We start from the raw sequence: 22379 nt of genomic DNA on the forward strand, positions 1-22379 counted from the left end.
GGTGAGATGATACTAAAACAACGTTTTTAATTGTCTTCTTTAGAAAAATGCTATGCAAAATATGTTGATATTTTCAAATTAAAAAAAATAAATTTTTTTTCTTTCTCTATTTTCATCCATTTTAATATAAAATAACTTTCAATATGACCATTAATAACCATACATGATGAAAGATAGAAGAAATAATTTTAAACAAATTAATGTTAACAAAATAACCAGTCAAAACCAATAACTTTTATCTTAAAGATACAGAGCTTAATGTCTCTTTCACATTATCACATGAAAGAGATTATTAATACACAAACATCTCCAGTACAAGAAGATTAAACACCTTTTCTACCCCTGATACCAGTGGATAACCATTTATTTAAAAAGATTTGTGTGTTCAAGCTGTTCACAAATCTTCTAGTAAGCAAAGGTCATTTATGCCCTCGGTTTCCGTTTCTGGTTAAGCTTCCGATTCACGTGCTTATGTGCATCCTCCGCCTCTGCCAAAGAGGCAAGCATCGGGAAATTCTTATCGCAGAATTCACGACCGTACCAGGCATTCCCTGGAAGCTTTTTATCCAAGCGGAATATATCTTCACCGTTTTCATGATAAATTATGGCGTGATTGACGCGCCAATCATCTTTACCATCAACTTTAAAATATGCATAACACAATTTGTCCTTTACACAAGGCCCGCTTAAGTTGAACTTATCGGTCTTGCACCTCTTGAAGGGCTTTGCATTGCCTTCATTCATGGATTCACTGAGATGCCGTTCCAGCACCTCGGTTTTGTTTTTGTCATAAAAGCTTTTGTCCCCAAACCTCACAAGTACCCGCTCATCTGTCCCTGAAAGTAGATAACATGATGTCTCCACCTCTAATGTATAGGAACAGTTTTCTTCCTGCATGCAAAAATAAGAGAGAACACTTTTATTAAACTCACAAATGAGAGAGAGCACTTTTATTAAAACCCACAAAATCTGTATTAGCAACACGCAACACCTTCCACGAATTGAACCCATTAGCTCATTAAACAATTAAAGCGCTGATGAGAAAAAGTTTTGATTGATAAAGAAGACTAAATATGTATAGACCAGTCTTTAACTCAACAGGCTAAACATTGCATAAATGTCTTGGTTGTGCTTTAAAGTATATTTACCAAGATACGTTTCACACAGATATTGCAAAATAAAAAACAAAAGTCTGGGAAAGTCATTAGAAATAAAATTGTTGACATACATAGAGAATACACAAACTATTCTAATATTTCCCCGGAGAAGTTGGAGTGGAATGAAAATGAGGAGGAAATCCATTATTCAACTCTTCTACACAACTTTCTTGCTAAGTTTGTACAAATATTAGAAATCTAGGAAGCCACAATGAAACAACTAACCATACCTTCCTTTGTCAAGGAACTCCATGGCCTTCTCCTTATTATATTTAACATAGTTCACTTTAATTATTAAATATAATTTAAGCATGTCAAAAGAAAACTATTGATCAGGGCAAATGTGTTCAAATGAGTGTGAGTCTGACCTTTAAAGTAGTCATGTATTCTATGGAAAATAGGATAAAGGTGGCCGTCCCACCTAGAGTGCACTGATATGAGCTTAATAGTCTAGAAGCGGTAGAAAGCCAGTGAGCATACTAGTCTAATAAGAGTTGGGAACACAAAGTGAATGGTTTAAATGCTAACAACATTTAATGCAATGTTCAAATCTGCTAACACAATAGATCAGTGAAGACATAAAACAGATGATCACAATAGCCTAACAAAAATTTAAACCTTGACGACAAAATAACAATACCATACTTAAACCAACATACTATACCACGAACAACAACTAATATGTATTTATTACTTTTCAAACAGAAAATTTTGAATTTACTTGACCTCAAAAAGATTTAAATAACCCGTCCTAGAATGCTGAAAACATTTCCTCCCTATAGATTGTTAGAAGAAAACCTATAAGAACACAATGAAACCTTACAAGTATTCTCTCAATGCAGAATGTTAAAAAGAGTAGAAAATAAAAGTTAAAGAATCGGGTACTGGGCATGAAGTAAACAACATTGGATATGGGCAATACAAATAAATACAACCTGTGCAGTGGCACATATACACGCCAGTAGAGCCAAATTTATGAGAAGAAAACCAAGAATCTGAAGTCTCCATGCCATAGCTCCACTGGGATTTTCTGCAGATATATAATAAAATAACCTCAAACTAAAGTTGAGTGTCGCAAGAAATTATCTTGATCGCCTTTCTTATAACTGGGCAAATCAGGTTTCTTGTCTTTCAATCTTGGCATCTTTAATTCTGCTTCACAATCAAGGTGGAGAATCAAAGAAAAAAGGCTGAGAGTGTTGAGACATCATTGGCCCACTATTATCTTTAAATGATTAAATTTTGAGAGTAAAGTGAAGCTTCAAATACTATAAATGCTTCTAATACAGTATTCTGCAAGCCATTTAGAGTTGTGAAGAAGAGTATTTGTAAGATGATAAAATATATCTTTTAAAGAAGATTAGGGAACCAGTGAATCGTACGAATCTTGGAAAGACAACCATTGATTAGAATAAAGTGCTTTAAAAAGATTGACGCCCTATTCTTCAGTCTAGTCGTTGGAAAATATTGGTGGTGTCATAATCTCCCTTACGAAATGAGTTACGTAGCTCCTGTAAATTGAAAGAAAGTGAGGAGAGTAACCATCAGTAAGATGTAATTTCGGCTTGAGTGCAAATAAAATCGACACAAATGTGTATATATATCCTCTTTCTTGTACTGATAGGACAACATGCATGTAGTTCATGTGCGACTGAAGAATAATTCAAACTCTGGTTATCTGTAAACTCAAAAGGAATTTATAAAGAAGAGTTTTCAAAAAAAAAGTTTAAGTATTTCTTATGTATGATTTGTTTTTTAAGTTTGTTGGATAGACATTTCTTTAATTCGAATGCAAATTTTAGACGGCATGTCATTGAGTATATATATATATCTTGTGCTCACTATCAAATATCAAATATGTAAGTTAATAGTAGTATATACATGGTAAATATTATAATATTTCATATGTAAATTGTTTCAATTATTTTATGAAGTGTCAATTAATCATTTGATTACTTTTTTTTTAATATATTTTGGAATGGAAAAAAAGTGATTGTCTATTAGAATTTATCTTTTTATCATATGTTTCATTCAATCCATACACATTGAATATCCCATCAATATCATATATATTCAAATTCAAATAAAGAAAATATGTCAATGTAAAAAATAAAATAAAATCAAAATCAAATCAAATCAAATTAGTATTATAAAAATCCATGAATAGATAGTACAAATTATGGTGAGGTTTGACATAATGAAGTTTAGAAATGACATAAATAAAAGATTTTTTTTTATAACTTACATTACAAAATTTGGATGAAAAGATCTAAGCTATTAACATTGTAAAAGCATCAATCCACCATTTTCACCATTTTGATCATTTTTTATTAATATAGTATTAAATGGAAAAAGAGGAAGCAATTGACTACTAGAGTTTACTTCCTTATTATATGTTTTCCTCAATCCATACACACTAAATACCATGATCAATATCCCAAAACCAAATCAAAAAATATATGCCCATACCCAAAAACAAATCATAACAAATCAAATAAATAATTTTTATCTATAATGGATATAATTGTAATAATGATGATTAGGTGATTTTAGGGTGGGGGAATAGTAATAAATAGTGATTTTAGAAATTAAATAATAGAATATTATCCAAGTAATAAGGGTTCATATATATTGGATAATAGGGATTTATTTAATTTATTGTTGAGGAAATGGTTAGGTAATTAGGTGATTGATAAGGTGTCAATTTTATATATCTACACAAATTATCAAACAAGATATTGAGAATTCATTTTTTTAAAATTGTATCTACATATTATAAAAGTTTGCAATACACCAAAGTTCTAATAGTTTCTATAATTCATATCATTCAAAAATGTTTTAGATGTAATATTATGTGAGATTTTTTAATTAATTTTTTAGACCATACTACATGACATCATCAAGATGCCAAAAATAAATTGTATATTGTAAAATGATTTAACTCATTAAATAGAAGTTAGAAATAAGAGGTAGAAAAAAAGAAAATGAAAATGGTAATGATATTTACTATGGACATATAAGCTTATCATATTATAAATTTATGTTTATATTTATAGCTCTTCCATTTGTTTTATCTCTAGATTAAAGCATTCAGTATCTAATCAAACTATATCAAATAGAATCCATCCTCAACTAGGATGTAGAAATTGAACTTCAATGGTACCTCTAAAGGAAACTTGGGATCCTCAAGTATAGGATGTACTAATAGGCTCCCTGGGTAGCATTGTCAAAGCTACAATACAGAAACTAAATCCAAACATGAATACTGACCTCAAAGTGTAAGATTTATTACTTGCTGACACTTGGTTAAATCATGTCAAATATTCATAATATTGTAATTAAAAATGAATTGATAGTAACTAATATGTAACTTAGAAATTGAAGGCATTGGACTAATTAGACAATAAATAATATTTTTGATATTTTGATTAATAAAAGTGAGATAGGCTCGTACTATTATAAATTTGGAGAGCAACACCTAGGGAACATGAGGGATGCACATACAACAACAAAAAAAAACCCACTAATACAAAGAAAAACACCAACAAGGACACCTAAGAACCAACAATGTTACTTGAACTATGTTAGACAAAATTTCTTCCTTCACCATAATTCATTATTTTTTATTAAGTTAACTTCGGAAAAACCCCAACCCATTACACATCTGAATAAAAAAATATCCAATGAAAATAAAACGAGGGGTTGGAGATCAAGCCCATCAAGAGTGTCGAACAATTTATAAAGAGTTTACATGAACATATAAGTTATTAAACAAAAAATAAAATAAGATAAGAATAGATACATCAAAGAGGAACAATAGGGGGCATTTTGAGTGTAGCAACATACATCAAACATGTCATTCAACTGCTCCTCCCAAGGGAGTAAGTTTTTGTTCATCTGCCCATCCTTTGTCTTCACAAGAGCTTTCTTTTTCTTTTTCATTTCAATTTTCTTTTTGATTGTCACAACCTCCATCACATACTTTTGCATAAATATTTTGTTAATTCTAATCAAGTTCTCAATTCTATTCTTTTGATCCACTTTTTGTTTCTTTCATAGGCTAGGAAGTTTTGTTGTGTTTCTATGATCTCTAACCTAGCATTAATATAGTCAATTTTCATTGCCATCACCTTCTAGACATGGGGTTCACTCAAGCCTTTTCCAACATCCCAATTTCCTTCACCTTCATAATCTTTTAAGCTATTTAGCCTTTCTAGTGCTTCATTGAATTGAGTTTCAATTGAGGGAGGGGGGAAGGAGGAAGCAAGTCTTATAAGATCAAATTATGTATTTCATCTTTGTTTTCCTTGCTACTCTTAGGATTAGTACCATTAAAAGTTGAGTCCTCCAATTGCTCTTTAATTTTTTATCCTTAGGGGTTTTTTCTCAACGGTGTCCACAATCCTTGTAATAGCAATTAGTTTAGCAAGCTTATCAGACTTATGATCCCTAGAGAAATTAGTTCTACCATGTCCTTACTTAATTCACTATTAGAGGTACTGATAGCAAGGGAGGGTAGACAATAGGAGTGTTCTTCAGGGACTTACTCACTACTTTTCAATTTCTATTGAATGAGTTAGGGAAAATACTTCTGGGGTTAGTAATATGTTTTTTTATCATTGTCTAGGTTAAGTTCAACACCAATTTTAATAACCAAGAGGTGTATCATAACCAATATTAGGATTTTTTTTATTGGGAGAGTAGAGAAAGTCTTTGTGCAAAGAAATAGCATGGGAGGATGATGGTGCATCATCCTTAAAGTAAATTTTTTTTTGGAGCTACTTGGTAGTGGAGGATTTTGATCCTAGTTAATAGGAGAATTATAGGGTAAAGTAGGGTTAACAATAAGCATATTCTCTAGATAGTAGTTGTAAATTGCATAGATTAAACCCTTGTGCAATGGAGGATAAATCCCCTTTGCAACACATTTATCCATAGAAGAGAGAAAGGAAAACTAGGCAACTTACTAGTTTGTGATTCCCCAAATTACTTATGAGGGGGAAGTGGTAGCCATATACCATTATAAATATCCACTCCAAAGTGAAATATTTAATCAAACGGTAGTTAATAACTCTCAATGGTGGTGACATTTATTCTCTACTAAACCCATTATGGTGTGGTTTTTGTCTTTTGACTTCTTCTAGGAAAAGAAAGATATTGTCTTCATAAGCTTGTTTTTGGATTAGTCAAGGAAATTTATCATCTTTACAATTCAACCCAATAACTTATTCTATGAGTTTATTTTACACCTCCATTCTTACACCCCCAACCACAAACTTTCCATTTTTCTAACTATTCATGAAATATGATGACAAGTCTTTTTCACCTCTCATAAAATTTATTAAAGGGGTTATTCCTCCCTTATTAAAAATGTCCCAAACTTGTTGTTCTTATTAAGATAGGAAAAAAATGTGGGCTCAACCTATAGTATTTGACCCCCCAATATTGTATTTTTATCTCTAGACAATAGAGCACTCAACACAGCCATGACTTGGACATAAGGAAACATGATATTTTGATGGATCATTCTAGAAAATGATTGATAATATGATTAAAGGTCACCAAAAAATCCCTTTACCTATTACCACATGAGAGAATTAACATATTAATAATTCCCTTTTCTTCATCTAAAGTTTCCTTATCTATCCATAAATGGAAATAATTGTAGGATGTCCTTGTCCAAGTGTACTCATATGTTTTCCCCATGTGAGTATGAAAATCATCTATAAAAATATCTGAAAAATAGATATTAATGTCAAATTAGCCATCATTGTCTGTGCATTATGCTAACTTTATACATAGAGTTCAAAATAAACATAGTTCTATTAGGTCACATCATCCTCCCTTTTACACCCTGTCTCTAGAGAACCAATTGCATTTCATGCAAGAATCACAACAAGAACTAATTTAAACATTTTATTGCTCTAGATAGTTAACAAGCCCTTCATGTCTATCATTGCATAAAACATTTCTGATGTGATAGGGGATCTTTTCCTAGTTAGTCTATTATTTTCAATCATTTAATTTTAATCTTTCATTAGTAAAGACATTAATGGCTTTATTTCCTCCCCTAAAGGTATGTATAACCTGCCATTTTGGTAGAAACACAATAATATGCTTACTATCCTCCATTTAATTTTAAAATTTTTTATGATGAAGAAGCTTTAGATTTAATAATCTTTATATCAAGTTTTGAATCACCTTCAACTAAGACATTACTAAATCCATGAGTCAAAATTCTTCTTAGGCTATGGCTTGTGGTTCATTACATTAGTGTGTGCATGGAAAAGTGATCTCAAGGGAATGCATAAAACATGTTAGCACTTTCAATATCACAAATTCCAAGAAACATCATGATGGACAAAAAAAAACCAAAACAAACATAAAATGTAAACCAAATTAGAACAATATGGTCTTATTGATGAAATGATTTATTCTTCAATGTAGAATTGGATGTGTGCACACAATTTTGGTATTGTAATGGTTCTCCAAGTGCTCAAGCTAGTATGGTTTCTTTATGAGATGAAAAGAGCATGAAGTTTGCATGAAGATAATGTGGTTTCATGAGTTATCTAAAATGGCAAGAAGGTTGCACAATCTAAAAGTTTCCTTGAATGAGTAAATTTTCATTGCATAATGAGAGAATGAAGAGATGTTCTAGCTAAGTGTAGGAGAAAATGGAACGAAGGAATATGATTGGAATATGAAGATCAAGGGTGGTTGATTCTTAATCTTCTCACATTCCATTCAATAGGTCGACAAGTGTCAACCTAGTGAAGCATGAGAGGACATGGGAGTTAGGAGAAGTGATGGGTGGAGTGCAAGGATGATTTTGCATAAATGCAGTTTTTGTCTACACACTCCAAAAGTACATGGAAGAATGGAATAAAATAATTTTAAATTCCTTGGAAGGGGAGAAATGGTGAAGAGACCCATGTTGGTCCTTTCTAAAAGTGGTTGGCACTTAAGGTTGAATTGGCTTTGAGAAGAAAGCCACTTATTGCATGAGTTAACTCCTATATCTAATATTTATGATTAGTGGTGTGCACATGATTAGAGGGGTTTAATCTAATGATATAGTAGAGTGAATGTGGGGAATGTAGGAGTATTTGACATTTTTGGTAATACGAGTTCATGTGTTGTCGTGGTCGTCATTGATGTCAAACTTCTTATTTTGATTTGGTCCAAAATGTGTATGATGCAAAATTACCTTGTTGTGTTGGTTGTTTAAAAAATACTTGGGTCTAAAATCTGCTGTAGGTGTTGAATATTATTCTTATCTTCATTAGATATAGTTTCAGTATCATGGTTATGTTGTGTCTAAGGTCCGAATTTTTTTTTTCTCTTCGGGTGTTTTGGTATTGTTCATTGTTGGTCGCGAGATTCTATATTTGACCTATCCTTAGGTATAGATATGATTTTTGGAAGCGTGTTTGATGTTTTATCGGTCTCACCATAGTATGTGGAGATCTGGATTTGAGTTATTTTCTTTGGAGAGTATGTTTTGATCGATAATTGCTTATATTGTTGTGTAGTGTGTGGATATACTATTGGTTAGGTTCTGGTGATTTTAGATCAGCGAATTAATCTTTTGAAGATGTGTTTTGGTCCTCTCTTTCTCATGGAGTGGATCAACATTTGTTTTTTTGGTTCGAAAAGTATATTTTGATTCAGGCCGACTTGTTTCTAGCTTTGATGATCTATCTTTTATATAAGGCATTTGGATGTTTGATTTAGAGAAAATGGGAATGAGAGAGAGAGTGTAGATGATGTGGTGAAGTGCCTTGTTAAACTATATGCATACAAAATCTTATATTTTGTGAAATCGACTGATATAGTAGCCTTGTTAGACCATATACATGCAAAAACATTAGATATTGTGTTCTCACAACATGGATTTATTTATTAGGAAGTTAAAAATCAATATGAACCTAATATGTGGGAAAATGGGATCCTAGCCTAAGAATTTAAATTAACATCTCAAGTATCCATGGTGTGGAATTGCAAGATGAATTAGGTTTAATAGCTACGATCCTAATAGGAGAGTTGAACAAGTATGGAATTATATTCCTTTATTTCAATGGGATTGAGACTATGAAGTGTTTGTGAATGAACTAGGTTAAATGATAGTAAAATGATGGTTTTCAACAATAAAAAAATAAAATAAATGGAAATCAATATGGTAGATCAGCTATAAATAAGATAGAGTGGAATTGATAGCTGCAATCTAGAGGTGAAAGTACTAGACATAATTGGAGTCTGCCCCAGTCTTGAGGGTATCCAAACTAACATAAATGAGTAGAAATTTAATTAGGAGGTTTTTATGCCCATCTATGAGAAATATAGCCAGAAAGTATTGAACACAGTTGGAGGGTGCCCTTGTCTAGGGTCTTTCACTTGTGCAAAATTTGGGATTGTTTGTGACCGTCGACTATGCACTCCTATAACCCTTTTTGTTGTTAGTTCTGAACCCACACACATGGAAAATGGAAAAAATGGTTGTGTTGTATAGGGGCTTTCCTATGTCAAACCTTGTGTTGGTGTTCCCACCCTCATAATAGCTATGATTGATAAAATGAGAGCTCACCCTCAAGGAGAACAAGGTTAAATCATAATTGAAATGTTGAATTGACAAGATTATACATTTAGACCCCACTTTAGCACAAGTATGAACATTTTCTAATACTCATGATAAAGTAGAGAAACTAGCAAAAAGAAATATGTACAAGGGAAAAGATGTCAATAAGTTTAGGAAAGAAAGCCCTCAAGCTGAGGATCTTATTAACTAACATAGGAACATGCAAAGTAGGATACACAAAATACAAGACAAGACAAAGAAAATAAAAAAAAGAGGCAAACAAAGCAAACAAAAAGGACACAAAAAGGGGGTTAGCTGCTAAAAAATGTCCCTAGTCCATTAGTTGAAGAGACCTTGATATCAAAATTGTCTCAACTACTAAGCATCATTCTCAAAATTCTATTGTAAAAACATAAGTATAATTATAAAAAGAGAGAAGATCATACACCAAATCTGTGATGAGAGAAATGTTTTATGGCCCAACAAATAGGAACATGTGTTACATTAGGGGTCCATAAATATGCCATGAATTCTACCACCCAAAAAGTTAAGTAATGTTGGGTGATTCATGTTTATGTCATAGATTTCACAGTCCAAAAAATTATATTATTTTGGGTGATCCATGGAAAATGCAATAATTTTACTGGACAACATGTTGTGTTATGTTTTGTGATGTAGTGCAATAAAATATTACAGTAGAAAACCTCATTATACTAGGTAATCAAAGCTTCAAGGAGAGTAAATGAAAACAACCATCATGCTAATAAGTTGTGTTATGGTATATGACCAATTCTTTGGGAAGCATAGGAAGCATCAACAATAAAAGACAATCAAACGAGCTAGCCTTGCTATACTAGTTGACCAAGGCATCAAGGAGCATAAAACATGTTCAATAAAGGATCAATATAACAAGTTTTGTTATGCTAGATGATCAAGAATGACTCATCAGGATGCCATTGGCTAGTGTTTTGTGTTATTCTAGGTGACCCATATATCATTGACACTTCAAGGGATAAAACTAGTAATCCATACTATACTAGATGATCAAAACAAAGGTTATAAGCCATGAAAATTGTTAAGGATAGATGGAAAACCACACCTTAGGAATAGTTATGCAACACAAAACCAACACTTTGGCATACACCAATGAAGACAACAAGTAACAAGGAGGCCTCTATATCCCCCTTAAGATGTCAATATATTGGCATGTTTATTCCTTAAGGAAGATCGAGATCCACACTAAGGATAAACACCTTCATGACTATAGAGATTTCTATATCCACTTATGATTTGGTGCCAACCTAATAGGTTCTATAACTCAAGAATTAATTATCCAAAACTGAACAACCTCTTTGGACTATATGTTTCATTTAAATTTTCAAACCCAAGGAGACAATACTTTAAATGGGTTTGCACTCTATGTGCATTATGATTATACTCATGCTACTATACTATGTTGATAAAATAGATTGTAGTAAAGAGAAATGCATGAAAGTAATTTCCTAAGATTATAATAATTGAAAATGAAATGTTGCAGAAAGAAAAAGTACAATTAAAAACAAAACATGACAATAAGAATAATTATAATAAGAACATTCATCCTAAACACCCATAATATCTTAATGAAGGGAACATTGCTGCTATAGGATAATGGTAATAACAATAATATTATGATATAGTTACATGAAATCTAATAGTGTTGAAGATATCTAATTTACATGCATAAACAAAATTATGAGTCGCATTATCTCAAGCAAGCCCTCATTGGGTAAAGAACTCTTCAAATGATCAATAAAACTAGATAATTACTTCAAAAAATATGTTGAGGTTCATATTCAAAAAGCATACATGATACTTCTTACAAACTTGTATTTAGAAAAGAGACATTATAAGACATTAACCTTTGCAGGTTCTAGTTGGACTCATTTATAGTCCTTAATCTAATGACTTACTCTATAGCTAACTAGCACTGGTTCCACATATATAAGAAGAGATTATTTAACAATTAAGGGAAGTGTAAAACATCTAAGAGTTGTATAAGACTATAACTCATAACCATAAATAACACTTTAGAAGGTGGTTGATCATGCATTGAAGAGGTCTATAAATAAGTAGCACTCTCCAATAATTTTGATAACTCCAACCATTTATTGATTGGTTCAAATTAAGTTCAAGCTTTGTTGCAACAAGCTACATAGTATTGGTTTTAGGAACAACTTCATCTAGTTTGATTGAAATGCTACATAGCAAACTAGCATGTCAAACATCACAAAGAAGATTAACTACAATAACATCCATTTAAATAGACATATTAATGTGATTATATATGACCTAAGTAATGTAAAGAGTCAAGTTATTATTTAAGTTCGTAGCATATTTGCCATAATATCTTAACTAAAGTATGATAGAAAGATATGAAAATAGACAAAATATAGGCTCATCACTCATATGAATTATATAAATATAAATTCTCTAAACTTTAATTATCTTACCATTCTCTATCATATAATATTAGACCACCACAACAAAGAGGCATGGGGTAGGGTTGTGATGGCATGATAAAACTATGTTGACTCTATAATCACTACAACATTGATAATGAAGAAAACATTGGAGACCACATTTTATGCAAGAGACTAGATACACATTGAAGATCCATGAAGAGACATGCTGAGAGGGAGGAAGAAGCATTATGTTTTTTTTATGGTAGGATGACGACCAGTAGCATAGTGTGTGTGAGACCTCATAAGTGACATAAAGGGCCTATTGATGCCTCTCTCAATTTTGTGCCTCAAAACAAAGTTGATGCACGGTGGTGGAAGAATTTGTAGATTGAATTTAAGAACTATTATCTTTTTCATTAAAGTAGTTTATGCTATTGAATAAATTGTACTACTATTCAAAACATGGGAAAAAGGGATTCAAACTCCACAATAACAAAGGCATCTAATATATGCAATGGTAAATATGTGAATGAGAATGTTGTTAAAGATACACATGGAAAGACTTTACAAGAAGTTTGAGAGGCATTCAAGAATTTCCATGAGTTGTGGATAGAGTTTGTGTCATGGTATTTCATCTTACTAGCATCAAGACTAAAGAGTGAGAAATAATTGTTGGTGGTCAAAGGCCTTAGAAGTAGAGAAGGCATTGTAGGACATCATATTGGTAAGTTTTAGTTTTGCATTTAAAATTCATGATAGTGTTTATATATTGTAGAGGGTGTTTAGAATATATGTGTAGTTGTTGAATGCAACAAAGAAGCATGACAATATATTGTGAGAGGATCATTGAGATGAAATAAAGATAAATGTGATTATATATTTTCTTGAGATATTTCTTAGTTTCATTTCTTGGGAGCCATTGTTGTGATTAGGAAAAGTTATACTCCAATCTTTTTAAAGGTTCTTTTGAATGTTGGCATCCACCCATTGAGGGTTGTAGTTACAAAGTTGAAGCTAGATAATGATATAGATGTAATTTGAACATGTATTTTAGGGGATGATTTTTTTTTTGGAGGCGTGCATTAATGAGAAGGCCAAGAACAAAGAAGATACAATATTTGGAAATTTTATTATGGTTGATCAATACAACTGTTGGAGATCAAAATGTCGCGACATATAGAAAAGTATTATCAAATATTGTATCTTCTTTGTTCCTATATTAGGAACATCTTGCTCTAAGAGTTTCCTTTGGTTCTAAGAGTGTGTAACCCCGATTGATAATAGATTTCTCTATGTCCTATTATCAGTTAATATTGTAGTTTCTAACTACTTATTCGTAGTTACTCCTATCCATTGTATAAATATATGTTCTCTAAACTTTAATATATCAAGTTCTTACCATTCTCTATCATTTTAGTAGCTTCAAGCTTAAGGAATGATCCGAGTCAGTTGTAAATTGACACAATGCTCAATGCTTAGTGAAATGTTTGCCCAATAAAATGTGTAGATTAATTTTAAATTTAATATAGTAATGGTACATTGTTGAATCTTGACATGTTTCATAAAATCAACACTCAAAGGTCGATTGTACCTTGATACATGTTCCTTTTCTCATATAAACTTGAAGACATTGTATAAGCCATGTAAAGTAAGATAGAATCTAAGCCTATAAAACTTGATACTAAATAAAAAATGAAATTATCTTCTTTACAATAAATGGAATCTTTTGAAACTGACTATGAGTGTACAAAATATGCTCCCAAGCACAAAATGAAATGCACAAAGATTGTAATATATGATAGGATCTACAATAATTAGTTATGACTTAAATATTAAAAAAATTCCAAATGAAATATACAAAATTAAATACCAAAAGTAAATGAAAAAATACGGACTTACGAATATGTAAGGCTTTTCAATAATTGAAAAGCTTTTCATAGTTAAACTCGCCATAGATAAAGTAGCCCTTTAGAACATCCATAGGATTATCCCATGTTTAACTTTTACACACCAACACAGTCGATCTAAAACTGTACATAACCCTAACTACTAGACTTGCTGATATATGTGGAGAAGACTTAGCATTTCATGCACCTTTTTTTTTTCTTGACTGGTTTCGGACGAGTCTTGATTTTACTGCTATTATACATTGAACGATCTGCTGCAGAAGAAGCTATCTCAGGCGGAGCGTTGCAGTTATCCTTTCCATCCCAGGAATTCTCAGGCATGTATCTGTCGAAAAAGTGAAATATAAAATTGTCTTCTCCAATGTATACTACAGCCTGATCAGGTTTCCACTTATCTGTTCCCTCTACTTTAAAATGGAGTGAACACACATCACTTTCTACACAGGTGCCACTTAAATTAAACTTAGCAGTGCTGCCTGCCTTAAATGGCTCTTCTTTGTCTCCTTCAAAGGGCTCACTCAGATGACGATCTAACACCTCCCTTTTGCTCTTGTCTCCAAATCTCACGCGGACATGATTTTTCGTACCTGGATCATAATGTAAAGCAGTCCATTTTGAAGTTTTTACCTCTAATGTATATGGACATTCTCCCTACAAATGCCAGTACAATTTCTTAAGAAGTTATTAATATAGCAGTCTAGAAGGGGCAGAAAACCCGTGAGTATATTAGTCTAATGAAGGTTGAGAATACAAAGTGAATAACTGGAAAAATGTAATGATCCAAATCTCTAAATATATTAGATCAGTGAAGACATCAAATCTACAATGACAATCCACTAACAAGAGGAGCAATACCATGCTTCAACCAACCCATTATATCATACTTTAATCTACATAATATACCATGAGTAGTGAGTAATATAAATTTATCTCTTTCAAAGAATTTTTGTGTTTTTTCAAAACAGAATATTTTTGTAGCCTAAAAGGGACAGAAAATAGGTGAATATATTAGTCTAATGAAAGTTGAGAACACAAAGTCAATAGCTTAATTGCCAACAATTTTCAATACAAAAATTCAAATCTCTAAACATAATAAATCAATGAAATGACAATCCACGAGTTCAAACCCTAATAACAACAATACCATGCTTTAATATTCATGCTATATCATACATTAACCAACATAATATAGCATGAATAGTGACTAATATAACTTTATCTATCTTTCAAAGAATTTATTTTTTTAATAAAACATGATATGCTGGTATGCTGAAAACATTTCCTCCCTATAGATTGTTAGAAAAAAGCCTTTAAGAACAATGAAACCTTACAAATATTCTCTCAATGTGGACTGTTAAAAACAGCAGAAAGTAAAAGTTAAAAGACCGGGTATAGGGCAAGAACTAAACAACATTGAATGTGAGTAATACAAATTAATACTACCTCTGCACTGGCACAGATGCACGGAAGTAGAGCCAAATTTATGAGCAGAAAACCAATGGACTGAACGCTCCATGCCATAGCTTCACTGAAATTTTCCACAGAGATAATCAAAAGAGAAAACAAATAAAACAACCTCAAACTAAAGTTGGGCGTGGCAAGAATTTACCTAAGTTGCCCTTCTTATACAGGAAAGTCGGGTTCCTTCTCTCTCAATGTTCGCATCTTAATGGTGCTTCACAGTCAAGGAGGGGAATGGGAAAAAAGTTTCAAAGTGTTGAGAAGTCCCTGACCCACCATTAGCTTTAAATGATTTGAAAATTTGAGAATAAAGTAAAGCTTCAAATGCTGCAACTGTTTGTACTGCTTCTAATACAGTATTCTGCAAGCCATTTAGTGTTGTGAAGAAGAGTATTTGTAAGATAATAAAAGAGATATTTTAAAATAGATGGGGAACCAGTGAGTTCTACGAATCTTGGAAACACGATTATTGATTAGAATAAACTCAAAGTCTGACGCACTATTCTTCTGTCGTAGTCCTTGGAAAATAAAAGAGGGTGTCATAATCTCCATGACGTAAGACGAAAGGAGTTACGTAGCTCTTGTAAATTGAAAGAAAATGAGAAGATTAACCGCCAGTAAGTTAAATAAGAGGTATTTTTTACAGCAAGTCAAACTATGATACTGTTATCAGGGTTCAACTGTGTACTTTTTGAGTCAAACTCATTGACCCATGTTTCACGAGCAGTGGTTCACAAGAACCCATCTCTCATGAAAATGAATGGTCCAGTACTACTCTAGCTCAAGCGTGCTTAACCACGGAGTTCCCTCCAAGGTTAAACCCACTTAGCTTGCAACCTCATTTGCAAAACCTTCAGCACGTGTTGTGCCTTATGAACCACTCATTATAGAACCCCTTTAGCTCATCAATTGATAAGTAGGAGCTATTTTCCACAACAAGTCAAACTATGATATTGCTATTAGGGTTCAACTGTGTAGTTTTTGAGTCAAACTCATTGACCCATGTTTCACGAGTAGTGGTTCACAAGAACCCATCTCTCATGAGAATGAATGGTCCACTTAACAGTCATTACATCTAGGTGATGCTGACATGGGTGAAACACTGGGACTTCCCTTGAGGTCACCCATCCCAGTACTACTCCAGCTCATTATAGAACCCACTTAGCTTGAAACCCCATTTGCAAAACCTTCAGTAAGTGTTGTGCCTTATGAACCACTCATTATAGAGCTCCTTTAGCTCATCAATTGATAAGTAGGAGGTATTTTCCACAGCAAGTCAAACTATGATATTGCTATCTAATGAATGTTAGCCAATTCTTAGTATTTAACACTTTTAAGTCTAGAAGTGTATACTTAGTGTGACCACATACATTAAGCAACGTATTATGTTTACAAAATATCAGTCAACTCTGAATATTTATATATTTTTAAATCAAAATAAACAAATCTGAAAAGGTTATTAAAAATAAAAATATTGACAGAAACATAGAATACACAAAATATTCTAACATTTACTGGAAGAAGGTGAAGAGCGAAAATGAGAAGGAAAGCCATTATTCAACTCTTCAACACTACTTTCTCTCTAATTTTGTAGAAATATTGAAAACCTAGGAAGCCACATTGATTCTACCATACTTTGCTTTGACGAGGAACTCCTTGGCTTTCTCCTTATTATACTAATCATAATTCACTTTATTGTATAAAATAATGTAAACATGGCAAAATAAAACTATCGATGAGAGCAAACGTGAAAGAATTGCGAGTCTGACATACAGACCTTTAAAGTAGTCATGGATTCTGTGGAAAATAGGATTGTCAGACCTTTAAAGTAGTCATGGATTACCTTTAAAGTAGTCATGGATTCTGTGGAAAATAGGATTGTCAGACCTTTAAAGTAGTCATGGATTCTGTGGAAAATACGATAATGGTAGCTGGCCCCTGTAGATTGCACTAATATGTATAAAGTTATTCTATAACATAATTATATCTTTTTCTCTGACAACATAGGATTTTAAAAACACATTTGAGATCTCTATCACAATAATTGTGCGAGGCACTGATATGAAATTAAAATCTGAAGGCACTTTGGTTTGGTCTATATGCTAAGTTGAGCTTATAAATAGAGATCTTACGTAGTTTGGTATTTATTAAGTTTTTAATAAATTTACCGTTTTTTAAAGTAGGTATTAAGTTGAAAACTTTAGAATTTAGGTTTTGTTCTCGAAAGAATTAAGATGTGAATGATTTCAATAAGATAGGATTAGGATTAGATGGAGGTTTAGATAAATGATTAAATGAGATTAGTTTTTGGAGAAATTTAAAAGTAAATAATTTGGAAGGTTTTTCTAGGTGTAACATCTAAAATTGTTTGTAATTAATTAAATGAAATATTTAATTAATTAATTATTTTTTCTTTCATTTATAAATAAATAAATTTTACATTTAATTAATTATTTCTTGAATTTTGCCTTTCTCTCATAACTAATTAAATTGTATTTAATTAATTTGACTAATTTAATCTTAGCATTGTATTATTATTAAAACTATTTAATTAAATAATCATAAAATAATCAATTAAATTTCCATTTATTTTCCTTTTTAATCCAAAATTCAAATTTTACATCACATATCATATGTCACTTCCATTCACATATACAAGCTTTCACATTCTTCAAATGATCATTCACTAAAGATAAATGTCACTTTTCAATTTGAATTATTTGAATTTATATGGAGACACCAAAGCGAGTGACATTGCAAGGAATAGCCATCGGAAGGGAAAAAGCCGAAGTAGGAAGAGACTTCATCTACGTCATTGCTATGCCTCTCATCCTAACATCTAAACCATGTTATGTAACAAGGTGAGCTTCGTGGGGTGAGTTTTCAACATTACCATTACCATTGTTAACATTTTTGTATTTATAGTTATTACTAAAATTGAACTATCATTCATTTATATAATTTTTTTTTCTTTCTTTCTAATCCTTGTGTTTTGTTCAACCCTCATCATTTAGAAGCTGAATTGGTTTATAATCTACCATTTGTTCTTTTATGTCTTGAAGATAGAAGTTTGAATATAATGTCAAATATTTATGTAAAAAATTCACACAATTATATGCTAGATCATCCTTGATTTCTTTATATAATTTTTTATCAATCTGTATGGATTTTGTTGGATTAACTTAAATTAACATTAGAAAAAAATTATTGTGTTACATTTAGTTCTCAAATAAAATCTATCTGACTATTAATAACCATAGATGATTACAGATGAAATATAATAGCCTTATCATATCGATGTATGATTGAGTTTTAATACAATACAAAGCTTAATAATCAAAACCAATATCTTCTAACGATTTCAAACATACAAAACTTAATGTCTCTTTCATCTTACCACAGGAAAGAGATTACTACTACACAAACATCCCCAATACAAAGAAGATCAAACACCCTGTCTACCCTCAATACCAGTGGATAACCGTTTATTAGAGAAGATTTGTGATGTTCAAGCTGTTACCAAATCTTCTAGTAAGCAATGGTCATTTATGCCCTAGCTTTTTTCCTTCTGGGTTTAACCTTGGGACTCACGTGCTTATGTGCATCCTTCTTATCCGCGAAAGAGGCAATCATCTGTAAATTCTCGTTGCAGTATTCAAGACCATACCAGGCATTCTCTGGAAGCCTTTTATTCAAGTGGAATATATCATTGCCGTATTCATGATGAATTACGGCATCATTGACGCGCCAATTATCTGTGCCCTCGACTTTAAAATATACATAACACAATTGTTTCTTTACACAAGGCCCACTTAAGTTGAACTTATCGGTTTTGCACCTCCTGAAGGGCTTCGCATTGCCTTCATTCATGGACTGACTCAGATGCCGTTCCAGCACCTCAGTTTTGTTAGCGTCATAAAAGCTTTTGTCCCCAAACCTCACGAGGACCCGATCACGTGTCCCTGAATCGAGTATATTGCATGATGTCTTCACCTCTAATGTATACGAGCACTCTTCTTCCTGTACACAGAAGTATGAGAGAATGCTTTTATTAAGGCCCACAAAACCTATTCAGATACTTTCATCACTATTTTCCAACAGTGATGTACAAGCAGTGGCTTCGTCTTTCATTTTAAAGTATTAGCAAGGCTTTGAATATTACAAGAGAGGAATGCCATATCAGCTACTTGAAGATCAAGAGAAAAAAATGCTCTAGGTCATTTTGAGGCTCGAAACAGCAGGGATTCTGCCTGGCAACCTAGACAAATAATTATTCGCACAAGTTTTTCTTTTCTCCAGACAACTTGCAGGGATAAACAATTCACATGGAACATCTTTGATGTGAACAAGATTTTTTAATCTTTTTGATTCATCATTTAGATGCAATTCATACTTCAATTTATTTAGGGTACACATAGAGTACTCTCAACTTTTTATCTAAATTATAATATTATGACACATTTCATAACCTTATGATACATCTATGTGGGTTGAGGCAGGGAAAATCTTTGTTTTCATTGTCTATAGTAAACTTGTTCAATGTTTTCGTTTGCCTTTTGTCAATTATGGTTTTGGCACAATCTGGTTCTGAATGGCTTTGTTTATATGCCTGATACTTCGAATTTCTATGGGAGTATTACCTAGCAGACTCCCCTTTCCTAGTATACTTTGTACTTTCAACAAACTTCTTATATCTTGAATGAATACCATCTTCAATCAAATTTTGCAGTTGAAACTTCTTAAATCTTGAATGAATACCATCTTCAATCAAATTTTGCATTATATACAACATTTTTTACCAGCTCCTATAAACAACTTTCAAAAATATTTACTCATCAAACAATAAAGATTATAATGACGAGAAAAATTCTCTCCCCAAGAAGAAAAACTTAAAATGCGTAGACCTATTATTACCTGAAAATTCTAAACATTTGATAAGTTCCTTCGTATACATTAAAACCCATTAACTCTAAACTGCATCTGATTGTTTTGTCTCTATCGAAAAGAAAAAAATAGTTGAAAAACTGATATTGCGAAAACAAAACAAGCAAGCTTGGGAAGGTCCTTAGAAATAAAATTGTTGACATACATAGAGAATACACAAACTATTCTAACCTTTGCCTGGAGAAGATGAAGTTGAGCGAAAGTGAGGAGGAGGAAAGCCATACATCCAACTCTTCTGCACATTTTTCTTGCCTGTTTTGTACAAACAGTGAAAATTTATGAAGCCAGAATGAAACTAATTACACCTGGCTTTGTCAAGCAACCCGTTGGATTTCTTCTTATTATAGTTATCATGATTCACTTTAGCTATAAGAAAATGTGAGCATGGCAAAAGAAAACTATTAATGAGAGCAAAAGTGAAATGAGTGCGAGTCTGACAGACAGACCTTTAAAGTAGTCATTTATCTATGGAAAGAGGTAAGGTGGCCAGTCCTATACACTGCAATATTATTCTCTCTTTTTCTCTGAGGGAATAGGATTTTAAAAGCACATTTCATATCTCTATCACAATAATTGTGCAATAAACTGATATGAAATTCTATGGAGTACTTTTGGTTGGTTTCCATACAATTCTCTTTGTGTGCCTTTGTGCACGACATTTGTATTTAAATCTGTAAACGAAATAAAAATCACTTGTTTAGATAGTGTATTGGAAATTATATAACATCGTATCCAAGTCACATACATAGAGGCATGATGAATAGGCAAAAAGAAAACCTCGAGAACCTATGCTAGGTTCGTTAGGTTTTGGTGGTTTTTATTTATTTATTTATTGATAATAGTACACTTTTATATATGTGTTGAGTCAATAAATGGATTGAAATTAAGATGTTAAATTTGAGAATGTAGTGTAATATTGTTTAGTTTTGTATGTAAGAAAGATGATTATTTTGATGCAACTTGTACACTTTGATAATTTATGTTTTAATTATCAAATTTGTGATTATGTAGTTTCAATAAGCTAAAAAATGGTAGATGCACGTGTCATTTATTTGGGAATTTATGGCCTTGTCTTTTTGTGCAACCTTCAAGTGTGTACTTCAGATTTTTTTTATCCATGTGTGCTTGTGTATCTAAAAGTGATTGTCCTAAAAGTAAAATTAGGAATTTATTTATTCCAGGCAAGGAAAGTTAACTTCTCACCTTACACATTTGTCAAGAGACTTAATCAAGTTAACAAATTTGTTAAGTATGAAGATATGTGTAGTTGAATGAAAATGTTTGGATTTGTCCTTATAATTATAGATGTTAATGTAATTCTCTATATGGTGATAATGGAATGATGCATGAACATTAAAACTATAACATTTTCTAAATAAACTAGAGTTGTGTCCTTATATACAACACCATACATACATGTTTCAATATTGCATTTTTTAGTTGGTAGATAACAATTAGGCTGGATAAGGTCAACTTGAGCCCATGCTCTTATAAATTAGTGGTAAAAACTACTAGTAGAATCCTAAGAATGAAAAATAATAGATTTAAGGCTTAGGTCCAAAATTCTAGGGAACAAGAGCATAGATTATAATTACATAGAATTCGGTTATCAAACCTTGCATGTAAATATATCATTTGGATATTATTTTGTTGCATTAGGGATAACTTAGATCAAAGTAAGTAAAAAAATGAGTGGCAAAAATTGATAATTGTGCAATTTATGCCTACATTTTATCTACACTTTGACTTTTAGAAAAATTACAATGAATCAAGATAGTTAGTAATGTTTGGGTGGCCTAATTGGCACTTAGAAGGCAAATATCACTCTTACCTCATGTGACAGGACAAGGGGGGAGATTGAAGCCAGGATGAATATCGTATTTGGCAC

General features: G+C 32.0%; 3 protein-coding genes across 5 annotated transcripts; all 3 read right to left on the bottom strand.

Annotated features, from left to right (window-relative positions):
* Positions 1-212: 212 nt before the first annotated feature.
* On the bottom strand, positions 213-2298 carry LOC131054698 (embryo-specific protein ATS3A). The gene is made up of 2 exons (XM_057989256.2): positions 2093-2298; positions 213-891 (listed from the first exon to the last, which is right to left on the bottom strand). Exons 1-2 carry the CDS (start codon positions 2168-2170, stop codon positions 424-426), a joined length of 546 nt encoding a protein of 181 aa, XP_057845239.2. The 5' UTR covers positions 2171-2298; the 3' UTR covers positions 213-423.
* Positions 2299-13985: 11687 nt separating this feature from the next.
* Positions 13986-15805, bottom strand: LOC131054710 (embryo-specific protein ATS3A). Of its 3 annotated transcripts, none has more exons than XM_057989273.2 (3): positions 15696-15805; positions 15530-15614; positions 13986-14673 (listed from the first exon to the last, which is right to left on the bottom strand). In XM_057989273.2, exons 2-3 carry the CDS (start codon positions 15600-15602, stop codon positions 14258-14260), a joined length of 489 nt encoding a protein of 162 aa, XP_057845256.2. In that variant the 5' UTR covers positions 15603-15614; positions 15696-15805; the 3' UTR covers positions 13986-14257. The 3 variants fall into 3 exon arrangements, with proteins under 3 accessions (XP_057845256.2, XP_057845253.2, XP_057845255.2); XM_057989270.2 differs by having other exon boundaries at positions 13986-14737; positions 15696-15802; XM_057989272.2 differs by lacking the exon at positions 15696-15805 and having other exon boundaries at positions 15530-15678.
* A 3032-nt stretch (positions 15806-18837) lies between these two features.
* On the bottom strand, positions 18838-20868 carry LOC131054734 (embryo-specific protein ATS3A). Its single transcript, XM_057989320.2, has 2 exons — positions 20663-20868; positions 18838-19567 (listed from the first exon to the last, which is right to left on the bottom strand). Exons 1-2 carry the CDS (start codon positions 20732-20734, stop codon positions 19094-19096), a joined length of 546 nt encoding a protein of 181 aa, XP_057845303.2. The 5' UTR covers positions 20735-20868; the 3' UTR covers positions 18838-19093.
* Between the last annotated feature and the right edge of the window lie 1511 nt (positions 20869-22379).

Source organism: Cryptomeria japonica, chromosome 5 (genome assembly GCF_030272615.1).
Source record: "Cryptomeria japonica chromosome 5, Sugi_1.0, whole genome shotgun sequence".
NCBI lineage: Eukaryota > Viridiplantae > Streptophyta > Pinopsida > Cupressales > Cupressaceae > Cryptomeria > Cryptomeria japonica.